General features: G+C 45.2%; 1 protein-coding gene across 2 annotated transcripts in view; it reads right to left on the bottom strand.

The window, feature by feature from the left end:
- Positions 1–22159, bottom strand: part of LOC141049172 (PC-esterase domain-containing protein 1A-like) — an 85806-nt gene that overhangs the window by 24756 nt on the left and 38891 nt on the right. Inside the window, exon 2 of one of the 2 annotated variants that reach the window (XM_073545349.1) lies at positions 15288–15383. In XM_073545349.1, the coding sequence (XP_073401450.1) occupies positions 15288–15383 (96 nt within the window). The remainder of the gene's footprint in view (positions 1–15287; positions 15384–22159) is intronic. The other variant, XM_073545358.1, reaches the window with a different exon arrangement.

Raw genomic sequence — 22159 nt, 5'->3', positions numbered from 1 at the left:
GACACCAGTACTTCCGGAACCATAAGTGCCTGTGTTGTACTAGGCCAACATTTCCGCGGTGATGTCCCTCAATTTGCAAAGTGTGTAACAGAAGGGGGACAAGAAAGGACATCACTTATTAGTGTGACACCTGCCCTGACAAGCCTGGTCTGTGTATGAAAGACTGCTTCAGAGTCTACCACTCATCCATGAACTAATAATTTTTTTTCTGACTCGCACAACTCACATATGACTACCTGATGTAAACCACACAACTCATGTGCCAACCTGATGCACCCTACACTACTCACATATGCCAAACTGACAAATACTACATGTGTATGCCACCACAAAATTCACATACCAGGAAAACACTAGATCAATTCCAAACAGTGGTTTTCCTTCACATATGGGTATCCGCATACTCAGGAGAAATTAGACAAAATTAGTCTATTTTCTCCTGCGACTCTTGTGAAAAAAATATTGTGGCTAAAAGATCCTTTTTTGTGGAAAAAATTTTATATTTGAATTTTTATTTTCACGTCTCTACATTCTAAACTTCTGTGAAGCACCGAAGGGTTCAAGGCGCTCACCACACATCCAAACTTCCTTGAAGGGGGTCTAGTTTCCAAAATGGGGTTACTTGTGGGGGATTTTCCACTGTATAGGCATATCAGGATCTCTACAAATACGACAAGGCGTCCGCTCTCAATTCCAGCCAATTTTGCATTTAAAAAGTCATACGGTGCTCCTTCCCTTCTGAGCCCTGCCGTGCGCCCTAACAGTGGTTTTCCCCCACATATGGGGTATTGGGGTACTCAGGACAAATTTCACAACAACTTTTGGCATCCAATTTTTCCTGTTAGTTTTGTGAAAATAAAAAAGTGGTGTCTAAATTAAAACTTTAGTGAAAAAGTTAAATGTTAATTTTTTCCCTTCCACGTTCCAATTATTCCTGTTAAGTACCTTAAGGGTTAATGAACTTCTTGAATGTAATTTTGAACACCTTGAGAGGTGCAGTTTTTAGAATGGTGTCACTTTTGGGCATTTTCTGTCATATACAGTAGACCGTCTGAAAGTCACTTCAAAAGTGAGGTGTTCACTAAAAAATGGTTCTGTAAATTTTTTTGTAAAAATGAGAAATAGCTGGTCAACTTTTAACCCTTATAACTTCGTAATAAAAAAAAGTTTCCAAAATTGTGCTGTTGTAAAGTAGACATGTGGGAAATTTTATTTATTTACTATTTTGTGTGACATAACGCTCTGATTTTTTTTTTTTTTTAAATTCGTTTATTAGACCATAAGCAGTTTTACAGTACACACATTTAGTACAAGATGTTAAGCTCGATACAAAATATATAAGTTCAAATAGCCTGTAGACGTAAGACATAATGTATGTATCAATTGTGTGTAAATAAAGCAAATATAATATAAATTGAATCGCAGTAGTATTATGTTAATGCACCAGTAGTAAAACCTGCCTGGCTTCTAAACCCTACCTACATCTTACCAAAACATGAACATAAACTAAACTATTCCGCAGCCTACTTCTATATAGTGAGCAGTTTACTGTGCGATATCTCCGCTCTGCAAAGTAAGGTGAGAGGGGTTCCACCTCTCCCAAATCTTATTAAATTTACCCGGGCACCCTCTATTTTGGTACAGTGTACGTTCATATGGGATAATCGAATTTACCAGAGTGATCCAGGACCCAAGAGAGGGAGGTGAATTTCCCATCCACCGTAATGCTAGTATCTTCCGTGCCATGAACAGTGTCTCCCGTAAAAAATCCCAAAATAATGACCCCATGTCTCCTCATCCCACACTCCAAACAGACAGATCAGTGGCTCAAGGGGAACTGGGACTTGTACCAAAGATTTTAATAATGACGTCACCCCTCTCAAATATTGCACAACAACAGGACAACATCAGATCATATGAATAAAGTCTGCATCCATTGAATGACATCTCAAACACTCCGATGACGAGTATAGGCCCATCTTAAAGAGTCGGATAGGAGTCAAATATGATTGATTAATAATATACAGTTTGTATCATCTTGTTGTTGGCAGACGGAGACACCCAAATTGGTTACTCCAGGATTTCTTCCCATTCCTCACTCTGTGTATCAGGGATGAGCCCCTCCCATTTCTTCTTAACGGAATCTAAGGCACATTCTGTCCCCACTGACAACATATATGTATATAGACAGGAGATGAGACCTTGAGGGCCCTGTGACTTGAGGATCCTTATCAAGGGTAGAGACTTAATGGCATCACTCATATTTAGACTTCTCACATGTAATTGAAGAGCTGACCTTCGTTGTAAATAAAGGAAGAACTGGGATCTCGGAACACCTCGATCAGCCTGTAATTGCTCAAAGGACACCAAAGTCCCTTGATCGTATAGATCATCCATCGTAGGGACACTATACTGAACCCAGAACTCGGCAGATGGATGTTCACATAGCGCCGGGAGGTAGTCATTATTCCACAGGGGCATTTCAGCTATAATATCCCCAAATCCAACCACCCTCTTAATCTGTCTCCATATCGATCGAGCCAGACAGAGCAGAGGTAACAGCCCCTGCAGCATGAAGTAGATGACTCTCAGAATTCGGGAGGTGACCTCCAGGCATCCATGTACTTATAGCCTTGGCCTGTCCAGCTAGACAATATAAAAAGAAATCGGGTAATGCCGCCCCTCCTCTCCTCTTGGGCCTTTGCAGAGTGGTGTTTGAGTTTAGGCCTGGTTTTCCACCAGATAAAGGATGTGATTTGGGAATTTAGATTAGCAAAAAAGGATTTGGCCACCACTACAGCACTATGTTGAAGAAAATAGTTAAGCTTGGGGAGTAATATCATTTTAATTAAGTTAATACGTCCGGCTACAGACAGTGGAAGTTTTGGAAGTTACCCCAAATCGCGAATTTACCTTTAACCGTCTCCAGCAATGGTTGCATATTGAGTTGTAAATCAAATTTACTACCCTTAGAAATATAAACACCCAAATATTTAAAACTAGTTACAGTGGGTAGTAAGGAGAGTCTCAAGTCGTGGCATTGGAGTGTGGAAAAGAGGCATTAAAGCATATTTCTCCCAAATTTATGTATAGGCCAGAATATTTACTAAATTTATTTATGGTAGTGATCACTTTTGTTAGGGTCTCCTCTGCTTTGTCCATAAATATCACTATATCGTCAGCATATAGGCCTATGGTATCCGTCCTACCTGCTATTTCTATACCAGCAATATCAGGGGAGGATCATATACGAATTGCCAGCGCCTCAATAGCAAGAGCGAAAAGGGCTGGGGAAAGAGGACACCCCTGACGAGTTCCCCTATGCAGTGAGAATGATTCAGATATGGAGCTATTTACGATGACCCGGGCCTTGGGCTTCATGTATAAGACATTGACCCATTTTTGGAATCTATCTCCAAACCTGTACCTCTGCAAACATGCACGGAGAAAAGGCCATTCAAGCGAGTCAAAGGCCTTAGCCGCATCCAGCGATGCCAGTGCCCATTCATTATCTGGTACCAGAGAGCTATACTGGACCACTGACTAGACACGTCTGATATTCATGGAAGTGCTCTTACCCGGCATAAAACCAGTCTGATCAGAGTGTACAAGATCCAATATGACTGAATTTACTCTTTTGGCAAAAATCTTCGTAAAAATTTTATAATCCACATTGACTAGTGATATAGGCCTGTAAGATCCACAATCTAAAGGGTCTTTCCCCGCCTTTTTAAGAACTATTATATTGGCCTCATAAAAGGACTCCGGCATGCATCCCCCCCCCCCAATCCCACGAAACACTGTCAACAAAAGGGGCGCCAATATATCCTGATATTTCCTATATAACTCCACAGGGAACCCATCCGGCCCAGGGTCCTTCCCGGAGGCAATGTCTTTTATGGCATCCTCTACCTCCTCTAGAGTAAACTCAGCATCCATAAAGGCCTGATGGGAAGGACTTAGCGTAGGAAACTCTATGTCTAGCAAATAGTTTAAGCACTCCGGGCCATCCACATTAGTCTTAGAATTATACAATGAACCATAATAATCAGAAAAGCATTTTAGTATCTCCTCAGTTGAGGAAACTACCGTACCACCTGAATCATGGATTTGTAGAATTGTGTTAGTTGCATTATGCTGTCGTACTAAGTAAGCCAGAAACTTATTCGCCTGATTCCCCATTTCAAAATAAGATTGCCGGGCAAAAAATAATTTACGTTTTGTCTTAGTGTCAGTATATTGAGCATATAACCTTTGAGCGGTCAGCCATTCTACCCTATTACTGTTAGTTTGATCCGATATATAAGCTGCCTCCGAGTCCTTCAGACATCTCTCCATCTCGCCATCCTCCTCCGATGTCATCCGCTTAATGTGAGAAATCGTAGAGGATAGACAGCCCCGTAGATAGGCTTTGAGGGCATCCCAAAATACATTAATATTTCGGGGTTCGGGGTGGGACGAGACGAAGCAACGTAACTGATCTATCGTTCTATCAGGGGATGTTATCAGCTTTAGCCAAAAAGGATTCAGTTTCCATGCTATCCTATTAGTCAATGGCCCATATTTAAGTTTGAGAATAATTGGACTATGATCCGAAATCCCCCTGCCTCCATGTTTAATATCATCCACCCACGCCGCCAGACTGCTGGACCCAAAAATGTAGTCTATACGAGACAGTGAACGTTTGGTGGAGGAATGGCAAGTGTACTCCCTTGTCTCTGGATGGCGCACTCTCCATAGATCTAGCCACCCACTACCCGCTATGAATTGTGACAATTGGGATGTATTCCATCGCCCAGTCTCAATTTATCAAGATGGTTGTTCATGACCAAATTAAAATCTCCCATACAGATGACATGTGCGTCTGGGTAATTTAAAGCAAAGCTCAGTGCCTTCTGAACAACTGATATATTGGCCGGAGGGGGATTGTAAATACAAAGAATGACATATTTCTGAGAGTTAATTAGCGCGTGTACGAACACAAATTGTCCCTCGGGGTCTCTCCAGGCGTCCCCGGCCTCCCACCAAACATCCTTATGAATTAACAGAGAAACTCCCCTCGAGTAGCTGGTATGAAAAGCATGTATAAGCCATTGCACCCACGGTTTCTGTACCCACCGAACTGTATCTCTAGTCAGGTGCGTCTCTACCAGGGCCACAATGTGAGGACGGTAATGTCTGATTTGTGAGAACACCTTAATTTTCTTTTGAGGGGTTTTTATGCCTCTCACATTCCAGGTCATACAAATCAGCTCAGAACCCATCCCGTCTGTCTGAATATGGTGTATAATGGTGCCCGAACCAGGTGCAGAGAGCCCACACAGATAACAGAATTTGGCGTCGGCTGTGGCCTACATCTAAACAACTATAAAAATTAAAACTTTTAAGAAAGAAAAAGCAAAACAGGAACCTAGTAACATAGGCGTACAGTCTTACGCCCCCATCAAAAGATAAACAAGGGGATACCATCACTGAGTACAGCGTCCGGTATAGCTGGTATCTGGGAACTCGCCGGGAGAGCGCCAATTAGACCGGTAGTTGAAAGAATCTGAAGTAACAGCTGTCACCCTAGGACCCCCTCGCAGGGGATCCCCCATGGGACCGCAGCCACTCAATCGCCTCTGCCGGATCTGTAAAAAAATACGGAGGAACCCTCATGGACAACTCGGAGCCGGGCCGGATATATCATATAAAATGTTCCTGTCTCTGAGTCGCCTCTTGACCTCGGAGAACTGCGCCCTTTGCTTCTGCAGCTCCACGGAGAAATCCGGAAAGATGGAAACGACAGCATTGTTGAATTTAATAGGACTTTTCAGGCGTGCGAGATGCAAAGTGGTATCTCTGTCCTTGCAGTTGAGCAGGCGTGCCAGGAATGGTCGAGGTGGGGCCCCCGGAGGCAGGGGTCTTGTAGGGACCCTGTGAGCTCTTTCAACGGCGAACATGGAGGAGAATTCGTCCCCCAGGGAGGTCTTAAGCCAATCCTCCAGAAATTGCTCAGGGTGCTGACCTTCCGAGCGCTCAGGTAGCCCAACAATACGGATATTATTCCAGCGCATTCTGTTTTCTAAATCGTCCGCCTTCTGCTTCCAAGCATTCATGGAGCCCGCCACCTTTGTCAATGTAGTCTCCATAGGCGCAATGGTATCTTCCACCTTAGACACCCTCGTCTCCACCTCCGTAATGCGCCCCTTCATGGCCTGCATATCCTGACGGAGTATCCCCACCTCCGTGTAAACATCCTCAACTTTCTCCGTCAGGGATGTCCTGGTAAATGAGATAGCCTGCATCAACTGCTCAGATGCTTGTTTAAGGGTCAGTTCCTCCTGTTCCGTCTCATCCTCGCCCCCAGACTGGCGATTTTTGCGCTGAACTTGAGAGGATGTGCTCCTATTATGCCGCGCACCTTCAGAGGGGTCAGATCTAGCAAATTCCTTCAATCTTTCCGCAGCTCCCAACCCTTTAAGTTGGCTCATGATTGTCTGCGGTGCGTTTTGCTGAGACAACTGAAACTTGTAATCCAGGTAATACCCACTACAGATGGAAATCACAGCAGCTGGCAACAGTTAAATATGGTTCAGGCTACAGAGGGATGTCTGAGAGATGACAGGATGGCAGCCAGGCACAATTCAGATGATCCTTATGGCCCAGGGAGGGGGTCCCGCAGAGGCAGCTGCAGTGGGGGAGGGTGCACAGGGCCTCCCTTAATGATGGCGCCAGCCGGCACAGTGAGCGGGTAAGAAGAGAGGGATACCACGTGGGGCCCGTTTTCCAGGGCACTCACCGCGCGCTCCCTCAGGTTGTCAGCGGATTTTCTTCACCGCCTGGCGGCGGTGCAGCAATGGGAAGCCAGCGCTGCAGCTCTCAGCAGCTGAGCTGCGCGCCCAAGATGGCCGCCTCCTCGTGGGGGGACTAGCCGCCCGCCTCTATCTCCCCTGCCGCCCGCTCCCAATAGCCGTCTCCCGACCTGCCACGGAGTTCCCAGGGGGTCCCGGCATCCAAGGGGGTTCAGCCAGCCGCAAGTGAGTCACCAGGAGAGGGTCTAGGGATCAGGATTCATCAGGATTAAGAGGAGCTCTCTTCATCAGCGTCCTCTCCTATTCACGGCATAGCCACGCCCCGCCTAACGCTCTGATTTAAGGGCATACAAGTTCAAAGTTTGAAAATTGCAAAATTTTCCAAATTGTGCATTTTTTTTCACAAATAAACACAAGTCATATCGAAGAATTTTTACCACCCTCATAAAGTACAATATGTCTCAGAATCAGTGGGATCCGTTGAAGCGTTCCAGAGTTATAATCTCATAAAGGGACAGTGGTCAGAACTGTAAAATTTGGCCCGGTCACGAAGGTGAAAATGATTTCTTCCTTGCTCCTAGGTGCCTGGAAGTAATCCCTGCCTCCTCTCCTTATTATAATACCCACCTCCCATCAGCGTCAGTTACGGCCCTGGAATACTGCATCCTGCACTCCCTCAGAAATACATACCTCATCCTCCCTTCAATGGGCATTGCACTTCGGGATCTTCTGCGCAGGCGAGTCACTGTGACCTCTGGCATGCGTGGCGATAAGGTGCCCGCACAGTCATTGATAGGAAACATGTGTACATAGCGATGGCTACAGTGGGTACGGAATGTATTCAGACCCCTTTACATTTTTCACTCTTTGTTTCATTGCAGCCATTTGGTAAATTCAAAAAAAATTCATTTTTTCTCATTACTGTACACTCTGCACCCCATCTTGACTGAAAAAAAAAACCAAAATGTAGAAATTTTTGCAAATTGATTAAAAAAGAAAAACTGAACTATCACATGGTCATAAGTATTCAGACCCTTTGCTCAGTATTGAGTAGAATCACCCTTTTGAGCTGGTACAGCCATGAGTCTTCTTGGGAATGAAGCAACAAGTTTTTCACACCTGGATTTGGGGATCCTCTGCAGGTTGGATGGTATACAGCCATTTTCAGGTCTCTCCAGAGATGAACAATTAGGTTCAGGTCAGAGCTCTGGCTGGGCCAGACAAGAATGGTCACAGAGTTGTTCTGAAGCTACTCCTTTGTTATTTTAGCTTTGTGCTTCGTTGTCTTGTTGGAAGGTGAACCTTTGGCCAAGTCTGAGGTCCACAGCACTCTGGAAGAGGTTTTCATCCAGAATATCTCTGTACTTGGCCGCATTCATGTTTCCTTCAATTGCAACCATTCGTCCTGTCCCTGCAGCTGAAAAACACCCCCCACAGCATGCTGCTGCCACCTCCATGTTTCACTGTTGGGATTGTATTGGGTAGGTGATGAGCAGTGCCTGGTTTTCTCCAAACATACTGCTTAGAATTATTACCAAAAAGTTCTATCTTCTCGTCAGACCAGAGAATCTTATTTCTCATAGTCTTCATGTGCTTTTTTTAGCAAACTATGCGGGCTTTCATATGTCTGGCACTGAGAGGCTTTCGTCGGGCAACTCTGCCATAAAGGCCTGACAGGTGGAGGGCTGTAGTGATAGTTGACTTTGTGGAACTTTCTCCTATCTCCCTACAGCATCTGACTATTGCAACACCCTACTAATCAGTCTCCTTCTCTCTCCTCTCCAATCCATCCTGAATGCTGCAGTCAGGATCAAATTCCTCAGCAACCGTTACACTGATGCATCTACCCTGTACCAGTCATTGTCCTCGTTGTCCATCCGATATAGAATTTAATATAAACTTATCACTCTCACCCAGAAAGAGCACCACGGTCCAGCACCAGCGTACATCTCCTCCCTTGTTTCAGTCTACCACCCTACCTGTGCCCTTCGTTCTGCTAATGACCTAGGATTGACATCATCAATAATCCGAACCTCCCACACCAGTCTCCAAGGATTCTCGCAAGCTACACAGATTCTTTGGAATGCATTATCTGGGACACGTCAATTAATCTCCAATACCCACCCACATATGCATGTCCTAAAAATGCATTTCTTTAGACTGACCTATCACCTCAACATACTTATCTAACTATCCCTGTTGTGCCCATACAAAACCAGGACCCTTGTATCATCTGGCCACAAACCCTACATGCACTTAATAGCCATGTGTTCGTACACATACTGTACTAGCTGGTGACCGATTCATGCAAAATTACATGAACACCCTATATCTAATATATAAAGCTCAAAGTGTGTGTGTGTGTGTGTGTGTGTGTGTGTGTATATATATGTGTGTATGTCCGGGATAGGCATCCGCACCGTCGCAGCTACAGCCACAAAATTTGGCACAGTCACACGTCTGGACCCCGAGAGCGTCCTAAGCTATGTTGTGAGGCGAAATTTCAACCCTGCGCGTTCCAATTCACCAAACAATTTTGCCCCCGTCTACATACTGGGGAAAAAGTGTGTGCGCGTCAAGCCCCGCCCCTCATTATGATGTCATAATGCCCCTATTTGCATACTGGGGAAGCAGTGTGTGCATATCAAGCCCCTCCCCTCATTATGATGTCACAATGGTTGCCATGGCGACGCTGATGTCATCATAGGTTGCAAGCCCTGCCGCCGCTCATTATGATGTCATAATGGTTGACTATGAGATGGAGGATGTGTGACGGGTATATGGGCACTGGACTAAGGGATGGAGGATATGTATGACGGGTATATGGGCACGGGTCCAAGGTATGGCTGATATGTATGATGGGTATATGGGCACTGGACTATGGGATGGAGGATATGTATGATGGGTATATGGGCATGGGACTATGGGATGGAGGATGTGTGATGGGTATATGGGCACTGGACTATGGGATGGTGGATATGTATGATGGGTATATGGACAAGGGGACTATGGGATGCAGGATATGTATGACGGGTATATGGGCATGGGACTATGGGATGGAGAATATGTATGATGGGTATATAGACACGGGACTATGGGATGGAGGATATGTATGATGGGTATAAGGGCACGGGCCCATGGGATCGTGGATATGTATGACGGGTATATGGGCACGGGTCCAAGGTATGGCTGATATGTATGATGGGTATATGGGCACTGGACTATGGGATGGAGGATATGTATGATGGGTATATGGGCATGGGACTATGGGATGGAGGATGTGTGATGGGTATATGGGCACTGGACTATGGTATGGCGGATATGTATGATGGGTATATGGGCACGGGACTATGGGATGGAGGATATGTATGATGGGTATATGGGCATGGGACTATGGGATGGAGAATATGTATGATGGGTATATAGACACGGGACTATGGGATGGAGGATATGTATGATGGGTATAAGGGCACGGGCCTATGGGATCGTGGATATGTATGATGGGTATATGGGCACGGGACTATGGGATGGAGGATGTGTGATGGGTATATAGGCACTGGACTATGGGATAGAGGATATGTTTGACGGGTATATGGGCACGGGACTATGGGATGGCGGATATGTATATGGGCACGGGACTATGGGATGGAGGATGTCTGATGGGTATATGGGCACTGGACTATGAGATGGCGGATGTGTATGATGGGTATATGGGCACGGGACTATGGGATGGAGGATATGTATGATGGGTATATGGGCATGGGACTATGAGGTGAAGGATGTGTGATGGGTATATGGGCGCTCGACTATGGGATGGCAAATATGTATGATGGGTATATGGGAATGGAACTATGGGAAGGAGAATATGTATGATGGGTATATGGGCATGGGACTATGGGATGGAGAATATGTATGATGGGTATATGGGCACGGGACTATGGGATGGAGGATATGTATGATGGGTATATGGGCATGGGACTATGAGATGGCGGATATGTATGATGCGGATATGTATGATGGGTATATGGGCACGGGACTATGGGATGGAGGATATGTATGATGGGTATATGGGCAGGGCATGGGACTATGAGGTGAAGGATGTGTGATGGGTATATGGGCACTCGACTATGGGATGGCGAATATGTATGATGGGTATATGGGCATGGAACTATGGGTTGGAGAATATGTATGATGGGTATATGGGCATGGGACTATGGGATGGAGAATATGTATGATGGGTATATGGGCATGGGACTATGGGATAGAGGATGTGTGATGGGTATATGGGCACTCGACTATGGGATGGAGGATATGTATGATGGGTATATGGGCACGGGCCTATGGGATCGTGGATATGTATGATTGGTATATGAGCACGGGACTATGGGATGGAGGATAATTATAATTTGCTATAACTAACCACAGTTAGTTACTATGCCCGGGCAGCGCCGGGCTCTTCAGCTAGTTTATTATAATGATGGCTGGACCGTACAATACAAGCAATTGTTACCATCCATCTTTAATATCTCCCCTATTTCTTCATAGATTGTAAGCTTGTGTGCAGGGCCCTCTCTCCTTTTGTATCTGTTGATTTATGTGATTATTGCTATTCTCTAATGTCTTTTATTGTCTTTACAAGTCCTATAACATGTAAAGTGCTGCGGAATATGTTGGCGCTATAGAAATAAAATTATTATTATCAGAAGAAGTAGACAGCTCTGATCTGAATACTGAGGAAGAACTGCTCAAAACATGAGCCATCACCACCAAGAGGAAGGGCAGCTAGAACTGAGATATCTACTGAGGAAGAACTGCTGAGGCAACAGAACGAACCCGGCCATTACCACGAGAAAGAGCTGCTGGCTCTAACCTGACTACTAAGGCTATTTGCACGCTTTGTTTTTTTCCTAGCGGAAATGGTCCAGAAACGCAATGGAATCCTTATGCAAGGTAATTCATTGACAATCCTGAAGTGTTGTGCACATGATCAGTAAATGTCCGTGTGTTTTTTTCTGCAGCATGTCAATTCTTTGTGCGTTTCTTCAGTGTTTTTCACCCATTGACTTCAACTGAGTCAGTCAAATCCGCAGCAAAAGCGCAGGTATAAAAATGTTTGCAGATTTGCTGAGTTTTTGTATTGCATTTTACTGTCTTTCTATGGTGTTTCCTATGTTATCATCTGTCGCTCACAGCGCTGTGGGATCGTGCTGTCATATGTCAGCTGTTACTGTGACCCACGGTAACGTTACCGCAGACTGTCGGTCAGAGCGCTGCGGGATCATGCTGGCAGATGTCACCGTGGTCTCGCAGCTGTGACTGTGACCAGTAGCGGTGACCTGCGGTGAAAAGCTGGCGTGGACCGATGAGACTAGTGCTCCCATCGGGCTATGTCTGCTGTCACAGATAACAATGACAGCAGGTGCCGCTGATGAGAGAAGTAGTATCATCTGCCGGTGCCTGTGCTCACAGTTTAAAAAAAAACAAAACAAAAAAAAAAAACATTCACATTAAAAAAAAACAAAAAAAACATTATACTCACCTAACACCAAATCCCCGACGATCTTGTCTCCTATAAATAATGTAAAATAATAAACCAACATATATTCACCTGTTCGCTATAGTCTATGTAATCTAGATTGTCCCACAGAGATCTCACGTGCAAAACAGTCACATTAGGAGATGTGACCGCTCTACCTGGCCACTAGCTATACACTGACAGGAGGTAATCGCTCCCGATCACTGAGCTGCCGTGTTACCGGGAGTTCATCAGCTTCAGTGCTGTCATATACGGCACCGCTGCATGAGAACTTTCCCACATAAAAGTAGTGCCGTAAGGGTGATCACCTGAGCTGATCAGGTGATGAAGAACTCTCTCACGGCAGCTCAGTGATACACTGACAGGAGGTAATCGCTCCCACACTGTATCACTGGCTGTCTTTGAGAGCAGTCACATCACTGAGGTGAGTGCTCTCAAAGTGATCAGGATCGTTGTGGGACATTAAGGATTATCTTCTCTGGTGAAGAATATTGTGTTTTTTTATTTTATTTTTGTTGCTTCGGTGGATTAGGCGTTCTGTAAGTATGGTTTAATTAAGATTATTTAAGGAGTCTGTCATTATTTCAAATAAAGGACTTTATTCTAGGTGTCTGTTTTTACACAATTTCACTAGGGGGCTGCTAATGGATAGGTGTCTTATAGACATCTCTCCATTACTAACCTGTGGGATTGATGTCTCCCGACGATACAAAGATGACATCAACCCAACAAATAAGAACCCCACTTGCCACCGCTACAGGGCAAGTGGGAAGAGAGAGGCTAAGCGCCAGATTTGGCGCATCTTATAGATGCGCCTTTTCGGGGGCGGCTGAGAGCTGATGTTTTTAGTCTGGGAGGGGCCAATATCCATGGCCCCTTCCTAGGCTATTAATATCAGCCCGCAGCTGTCTGCATAGCCTTTGCTGGTTATTAATTATATTGTCATTTTTATTTTGGGTCCCCCATTTTAATAGCCAGTAAAGGCTAAATATACAGCTGTGAGCTGATATTAATAGCCTGGGAATCTCTATGGGTATTACCCCCTTCCCAGGCTATAAACATCTGCCCCCAGCAGTTGGATTTCCCTCTGCTGGTTATTAAAATTATGTGGGAGCCCACGCAATTTTTGTTTTCCATTTTGTTTCTTTAAAATTAACAGTTGATGTCTGGTTACAGCCCATATACATTTGTTCTGTTAACGCTCCTACATAGGCTGGTGACAATGTATGTATAGGTTTTGTGTTTGCTTATCGGCTTAGTAATGAGGGTGTCGGGCTGACACCTTTTCATTACTAAAGCCCCCGTTAACACACTGCGATATCGCTAGCAATATCGCTGTAAAGTCACCGATTTTGTGACGTTGCAGCGATATTGCTAGCAATATCGCTGCATGTGATACTTACCTCCAACCCGCTCCCCCGCTGGTTATCGCTGATCGCGCGAGAAGCTCCTGGACCATTCCTCGTCGGCCACTTCCTGTGGCGCCGACGAGCGACGCGTGGAGCCGGGCGAGAGGACGCAGGATCGCCGCGTCTGACAGGTAAGTAGCGATCCCCGTCCCCAGCGATGTCGCTGGTGAGATCTGCCTGTGTGGCAGCTCACTAGCGACCACCTAGCGATGCACCAGCGATCCTGACTGCGTCATATCGCTGGTCGGGATCGCTGGTGCATCGCTAGGTGTAACGGTACCCTAAGCCTAGAGCTACATGTCAATGACAGCTGCTGACCTAATCCCATTACCCTGATGCCATAATGCATCAGCTTGAAAAAAGTGGTGTTAAACCAAGAAAGTACATCACAAAACTTTTTTTTTTTAAATATATTTAGCTCAAAAAGCCTTCATTGCTGTGCAAAAATGCATACAAAAACGCACCAAATCGTGGCAAAAATGTGCATTTTTGCCGCAGCGTTTCTCCTGCCAAGAGATGCAGAAATCTTGCAGAAATTTCTGCAAGCAAATACTCAAATTGCCCCCATAGCCTAAAAGAAAAATTGCTCACACATGAGCCTGAACCCATCATCACCATGAGAAGGAACAGTCAACTCTGACTTGACAACTGGGGGAAAACTGCACAGACATGAGCCCACACACACATCATCACGAGTAGTGGCCTCTGACCTGGCTACTAGGTTGAGAACTGCTCAGACACGACTCTGCAGCCATTAACATAATAAGAAAGAACAGCTGGCTCTGACCTGACTAACGAGGGGACAATTGCAGACATGAGCCCAAACCCATAATCGCCATGAAAAGGAGCAATTGGATCTGATCTGACTACTAGGGTGAGAAATGCACAGACACAAGCCCAAAGCAATCATCATCATGACAAGTAGCAGCCAGCACTGACCTGACTACTGGGGGTTGCTATTCATATTTCATACATTTCACATCGACATGTTTTAGCACGATAGAGTGCAACTTTTTTTTGTATGTTTTATATGGAGGTGGCTGCTCCTATTCACACTAGTTTGGATGTGCCAGTCAGTCTTTTGTTATTACAAATCTGGAACCATCATCATGAGAAGGATCAGCTGGCTGTGACCCAACTACTGAGGAGGAGCTGCTCAGACATGAGCCGAAGTTATTATAAGGCCAATTTCACATGTTGAGTATGTGGTCAGTACTTCACATTAGTATTTGTAAGCCAAAACCAGGAATAGGTGATAAATGTAGAAGTGATGTCGTGTTACTACTATACTTTCTTTCAATGTTCCTCACCTGGTATTGGCTTACAAATACTGATGTAAAATACTGACCAAATGCTAATAGGGTGACCATAGCCTTACCATGAGTAGGTGGCTCTAAACTGACTATTGGGGGAACCAGAGCCAGCCATCATCAATTTGCGGAGGAGCAGACAGTTCTGATCTTACTACTGGGTCGGAAAATTCTTCAGCACATCTGGGGGATTCAGATTGAAATATACACACAGAACATACAGAAAGTGATCACTTACTTGAATCTCCGAGGACAATGACAAACTTGTTGTGTAGTAACTTACGCACATCTGCTGAACGGAAGCCCGCCATGCTTGCACCACAAGATCCAGACCCTGCAAGAGAACGCAGAGACATGGCTGTCACTGGCAGCAGCACACAGTACAACTTGCCGCAGGTTTAATCTCAAGACTAATGGCGGTCTTGCAGGTGCTGGTGCGTCCAGCCGGTCCTGTGCTGGGTAATGGAAAACCACACAGCTGCATAAGCTAGTGGTTGCATAATGTCACAGACATGGCATTGTATTAATTTTAGTTTTGTTTATCAGGGGCTAATCTTACTGGGGGCTTTGCAACAGCTTGAGTTTGTGTTTGATTGGTTCTTTTCTCTCCTCAGAGCAGGTCTGATATGATTGGGCCAGAGAAAGGGTGCCAAAATGTAAGTTATAAACAGATCTACATTCCTGTCAGGACTCCAGAACAAATAAATTCTTTAAGTTATCAACTAGTGCCGCCACTAAATCGTGTCATGGAAGATTTCATCCAGTGTCTGATGCTTATGGCTAATTCAGCTGGAGGGGAAGCCTGGTTACAGGATTGCTTACATCGTCTTGTTTCTGGCACTGCAGGAGCTTACCAGCCATCAGCCATATTGACAAACTTATTACTTCAGATTTGCCTGACAGCTTAGTGAGCTGTGAGATTAAACTGTGCACTAGGAGAGAGATTTTTTTTCTCACTTCCACTATCAGGGAGATGCTGGACTACGGAGAAGCAGCCGTCCACGTGAACTTTCCGGCCATTCATGAAAAGCATCCAAAAGATGTCAGGCAAGGTCCGCAAGCATCTGAGCGGAGCACAGCTGAAGAAACATGGGGAGTTCCGTTACCACCGGATGAAGCAGGACCACCGAACCACGGACCCAAAAGCTGGCCTTCTTCTTCCCTCCTTCAGATGTCTACTGTGACAGAGGGTGCAGCGATTCCGGATGGCAGACATTTTCACTACATGGATTTTGGTGAGCATTATATTACTTCATTTAATGTTGTGATCTTGAATTGATACAGCCTTTAAAATATTTTATTTTCCAGTCTGTTTCTCAATCTATTAATAATTTAGCTACTGAGCAGATTGTGGTTGGCTCAGTTAATAGTTAAGTTCCCCCAGTAATCTGGGCGGATTGGTTTTTGGTATTTTATGTAGTCAGAGGTCTGTATGAAGGAGGATCTGACCTGTAATATTAGAGGTAAAATTGCCCAGTAATCTGGGCGGATTGTTTTTTTGGTATTTCATGTTGTCAGAAGCCTGTACGAAGGAGGCTCTGACCTGTGTTATTAGAGGTAAATCACCCAGTAATCTGGGTGGATTGTTTTTAGTATTCTATTAAATTGATTATTTATTTATTATTTACTCTAGTTAAATCGTTTAATAATTGGTGGCAAGTGTTTACATTTTATGCATCTGTATTGGATGCAAGGAAACGACACTGCGTTGTAGACTATTTCAGCACATCAATGCTGCGTTTAGGCCGTTACCTGTTCATCTGTCTGGATTTAATTCTTTGTTTGCCCTTTAGGAATTTAGTTTTCCTGGAAAAGTCGCTTCCTATGGGTTTTTTCTCTCCCGTTTTTTTATTTTGAAGGTTGTGCTACATTTTTTACAATGGTGCGTTCAGCTACAAGTTATCGACAGTTTATGCTTAATTTGTCGTAGTTTGTTGGATAATTTTGTTTCTTTGTTGGTATTTCTTGGAGTACCATTAGCAGAGGATGAACAGTTTTGCCATGTCGTCAGTTAGAATTTCTTTGATTCTTGATTGTTTTTTGACAGTATGACGTGCTTGGTGCAATTTTTATTGTGTCAGTCAAAGTGACATTGCGGTAATTTCAGTCTGGTCTAGACTTATTTAACTTTGTTATGCACATTATTCTGATGGGTACATTGTTCTTGAGTGAAATGTAGGATGCCACAGTTGGTGATAACTCCCTCCACATAGCTAACAATTTTTGTTGAAATCAGATCTTTTGGTTTGGTTTCAATTTTTAGATAATTACAAAGGAATTTCTTGGCAACACGCCTTTCAAGATCTGCCTTCTATACATTTATTTAATGCACTTAGTGAGTTTGACTTTGGTGTTATTTTTTATCATGAGTGGTGTGCTGCCGCATGGCACCCAACTTGGCTTTCAAAAGGTTTTACTTTTATCAACTTAAAGCCCCTTTACATTTAGCGATGCACCAGCGATCCCGACCACGACCACGATATGACCTGGTCAGGATCGCTGGTGCATCGCTAAATGGTCACTAGTGAGCTGCCAAACAGGCAGATCTCACCAGCGACGCAGCAGCGGTTGTTACTTACCTGTCAGACGCGGCGATGAAGACATCCTCCCGCCCGCGTCTCTCGTCAGCGCCAGCAGGAAGCAGCCGACGAGAAATGGACCTGGACGATCTCGCGCGATCAGCGATCGCCAGCGGGGGAGCCGGTCGGAGAGTATCACACACAGCAATATCGCTAGCAATATCGCTGCTGCGTCACAAAATCGGTGACGCTTTAGCGATATCGCTATGTGCAAAGCCCCCTTTAGTCTTTGAATTTTTCTGTATTTTGGTGTGTTTATTTTCTTTTGTATTCAAAATTATCAAATTCAAGAATTTGGTTTTGAGTCCCTCAGTAGAAGGGATTGGATCTTTTTTGCCATTTACATTCATACTCCCAACATCGCATGGGCCTTTGTTCCACTTAGGTATTTTTTTTCCAGTATCTGACAGTTAATATTTGGTTTAGGCTAGTTTCTGTTATCAGAATCGTCATTTTATCTGTTCATTGGTTGTTTCATCAGCGTCAATCAGATTCATGAGAGTCGTTACTGGGCGGTTCGTAGGATGGTAGTCCATTTCTGTACCAATGGTGGTCCCTCACTTGATGTAGATACCCGATTTGGTTCCTGGTCATGTGGCCGTTAACATCTGGGAGTCTTACTCTTATGCCTGGAAAGCAAGGGGTAATTTTTTTTTTTGTAATGGTATGCTTTCCCGTATTAAGGCACATTTTTGAGTCGCTTTTATGCTTTCTGATTTCTTATTTAGCCAGAATCGGTAGGTTTCATATATTCAGACGAATTTAGCGGGGGTTTTTTCCCTTTTTTCTTCGTCTTCATGGCGAAGCGGGGTTGACAGATTTCTTTGTAGTGAAACAGGGTATATGTTACAAGTATTCGTGTTCTTTGCCCATGATGGGCATCATCACATTACTGAAGCCCTGTTAGTCAGGTTATTCGATGCCTTAGAGGAGAATAATAATAATAATAATAATAATAATAATAATAATAATAATAATAATAATCTTTATTTATATAGCGCCAACATATTCCGCAGCGCTTTACAGTTGAACAGTTTCAAACACAACAGTCATAAGTAACAACGTTAACAGTACAATAATTAAAGCGAAATAAGACGACCCTGCTCGTGGGAGCTTACAATCTACAATGAGGTGGGGGAGATACAAAGCACAGGTTTGTATTTACAGTGATGTATTTACAATGATGGTCCAGCCATCTTCAGGGGGTGGGGGATAGACGGAGATAGTGAATGGGCTACACACACACAAACATAAAATGACTTTGATTACTGAATGTGATAGGCCGCTCTGAACAAATGTGTTTTGAGCGAGCGCCTAAAACTATGCAAATTGTGGATGGTCCTAATATCTTGGGGTAGAGCATTCCAGAGGATTGGCGCAGCACGGGAGAAGTCTTGGAGTCGGGAGTGGGAGGTACGGATTAGGGCAGAGGTTAGTCGAAAGTCATTTGCAGAGCGCAGCGGTCGGTTAGGCCGATAGACAAATGAGGGAGGAGATGTAAGGGGGTGCCGCACTGTAGAGAGCTTTGTGGGTGAGAACAAGTACTTTGAATTGTATCCTGTAATGAATGGGCAGCCAGTGTAACGACTGGCGAAGAGCGGACGCGTCCGAGTAACGATTAGCCAGATAGACAACCCTGGCTGCTGCATTAAGGATGGACTGGAGAGGGGAGAGTCGAGAGAGGGGGAGGCCAATTAATAGAGCGTTACAGTAGTCCAGGCGGGAGTGGATCAGGGCGACAGTGAGGGTTTTTGTTGTTTCCATGGTGAGAAAAGGGCGGATTCTAGAGATGTTCTTTAGGTGTAAGCGGCACGAGCGGGCAAGAGATTGTATATGGGAGGTGAAGGAGAGATCGGAGTCAAACATAACACCCAGACAGCGCGCCTGCTGTCGGGGTGTTATTATGGTGCCACCCACGGAGAGGGAAATGTCAGATTTAGGGAGGTTAGTAGATGGCGGGAGCAGAAGAAGTTCAGTTTTGGAGAGGTTGAGTTTCAGATAGAGAGCAGACATGATGTTGGAGACTGCAGACAGACAGTCAGTGGCGTTCTGTAGTACAGCGGAGGTAAGGTCAGGGGATGATGTGTATAGTTGTGTGTCATCAGCATAGAGATGGTACTGAAAGCCAAATCTGCTGATGGTTTGTCCAATTGGGGCCGTGTAGAGAGAGAAGAGAAGGGGGCCAAGGACTGAGCCCTGAGGTACCCCGACAGTGAGAGGAAGAGGAGATGAAGTGGAGCCAGAGAACAGAACACTGAAGGAGCGGTCAGAAAGATAGGAGGAGAACCTGGAGAGAGCAGCGTCCTTGATGCCTAGTGACTGGAGCCTAGAGAGTAGGAGATGGTGGTCAACAGTGTCGAACGCTGCAGAAAGGTCGAGAAGAATGAGCAGAGAGTGGTCACCGTTACGTTTTGCTGTCAGAAGGTCATTGGTCACTTTGATGAGTGCAGTTTCTGTCGAATGTAAGGGGCGGAAACCGGACTGTGAAGGGTCGAGGAGGGAGTGAGTGGAGAGGTAACTGGTAAGGCGGGAGTATATCAGGCGCTCCAAGAGTTTAGAGATGAAGGGGAGATTGGAGACTGGTCTGTAGTTGTTTGTGCAGGATGGGTCGAGGGTGGGTTTCTTTAGTAATGGAGTAATGATAGAGTGTTTGAAGGAGGAGGGGAAAATGCCAGAGGAGAGGGAGAGATTAAAGATTGTAGTTAGGTGAGTTGTGACGACTGGGGAGAGACTGGAGGAGATGTGAGGGAATGGGGTCGGTTGTGCATGTAGTCGGACGAGAAGAGGAGAGGAGCCTGGAGACGACTTCTTCTGTGATGGGAGCAAATGTGGAGAGTGAGCCAGGGGAAATGCAGGGAGGGATGGGAGTCACTGAACTTGGTGATTGGGAGCGGATTTCCTGACGGATATTGTCTATTTTCTCTATAAAGTGGGAGGCCAGGTCATCAGCGCAAATGTCTGTGATAGGGGCTTGTGCTTTTGGCCTGAGGAGGGAGTGAAAGGTGTAAAAAAGTTTCTTGGGGTTGTTGGATAGTGAGGAGATCAGGGTGGTGAAGTAGGTCTGTTTGGTGAGGTGAAGGGCAGAGTTATATGTCCTTAACATAAATTTGAAGTGTATGAAGTCTTCTGGTGTGCGTGTTTTCCTCCATAAGCGTTCAGCACACCTAGAGCATCGCTGGAGAAATCGGGTTTGCGATGTGAGCCAGGGCTGTTTCACTCTGTGTTTGGAGGTTCTGAGGGTGAGGGGAGCTACTTGGTCAAGGGTGCTTCTAAGAGTGTCATTGAAGTGATGTACAGCCAGATCAGGACAGGACAAAGAAGAGATTGGGGACAGTGATGAGTGTAGGGAGTCTGAAAGTGTATGAGGGTTAATGGCTTGTAGATTTCTGACTGAATGGTAGGTAGGAGGGTGCTGGGGTGAGTGAGGATTTGTGAGTGTAAAGGAGAGAATGTTGTGGTCAGAGAGGGGAAGCGGTGAGTTATCTAGGTAGGAGATTGAGCAGAGCCGGGCGAAAACCAGGTCCAGGGTGTTACCGTCTTTGTGTGTTTCAGAGGTTGAGAGCTGAGAGAGGCCTAGAGAAGTGGTTAGTGATAGAAGCTGGGATGCAGATGTGGAAGTGGGGCTGTTAATGGGGATGTTGAAGTCTCCCAGGATAAGGGTTGGTAGTTCTGAGGACATGAAGTGCGGCAGCCAGGCAGAGAAATGGTCCAGGAAGTGGGTGGGTGAGCCTGGGGGCCGGTATATGACCGCTACTCTGAGGGAGAGGGGACGAAAGAGCCTGATGGTGTGGACTTCAAAAGAAGTGAATGAGAGTGATGGAACTGGGGGGATGACCTGGAAAGTGCATTGTGGGGACAGGAGTATGCCGACTCCACCACCAGGTCTGTTTGTCGGTCTCGGGGAATGGGAGAATTGTAAGCCACCATGGGAAATGGCAGCAGGAGAGACAGTGTCAGAATCCTGAATCCAGGTTTCCGTGAGGGTCAACAGATTCAGAGAGTTTTTCAGAAAGTAATTGTGTAGGAAAGGAAGCTTGTTGCATACAGACCGTGGATTCCAAAGGGCACAATTAAATGAAGGAGATGAAGGAGTGCAAATAATATTAGTAAGATTTTTAAGGTTTCGATGTGAGGTAGGGGTTGAGGTTGGGAGATGGTGGACCGGGTTTGGGGGAGATGTCCCCTGAAATCAGTAGGAGCAGGAAGATGAAGAGCAAGTAGTTTTTGGAATTGTATGAAGATTTTTTGTGCAGTGTGTTTGGGCAAGATGGGCTGAGGTTTTTCAAAAAGGTGAGAAGTGCATGGGAGCTGTACATGGGAGAAGGAAAGAGAGAGGAGCTGATGTATACGAGTTGTGATGGAGGGGGGATTGGTCGGTGAAAGTGGATTGCAAGAGAACATAGGAGGATAGGAATAAAGCAAATGGATAAAAGGGAGAGCAGAGTGTGGGTTACCTGACTCCTGCCCTGACTAACTGCCATGTATAACTGCTGTATCCGATGCTTATCTTCGTGACGCTTTGCTTCTGTGA

Source organism: Dendrobates tinctorius, unplaced genomic scaffold, assembly GCF_039654945.1.
Source record: "Dendrobates tinctorius isolate UK_male_01 unplaced genomic scaffold, ASM3965494v1 ptg000011l, whole genome shotgun sequence".
Lineage (NCBI taxonomy): Eukaryota > Metazoa > Chordata > Amphibia > Anura > Dendrobatidae > Dendrobates > Dendrobates tinctorius.
This window is presented reverse-complemented; position numbering and strand designations above follow the sequence as displayed.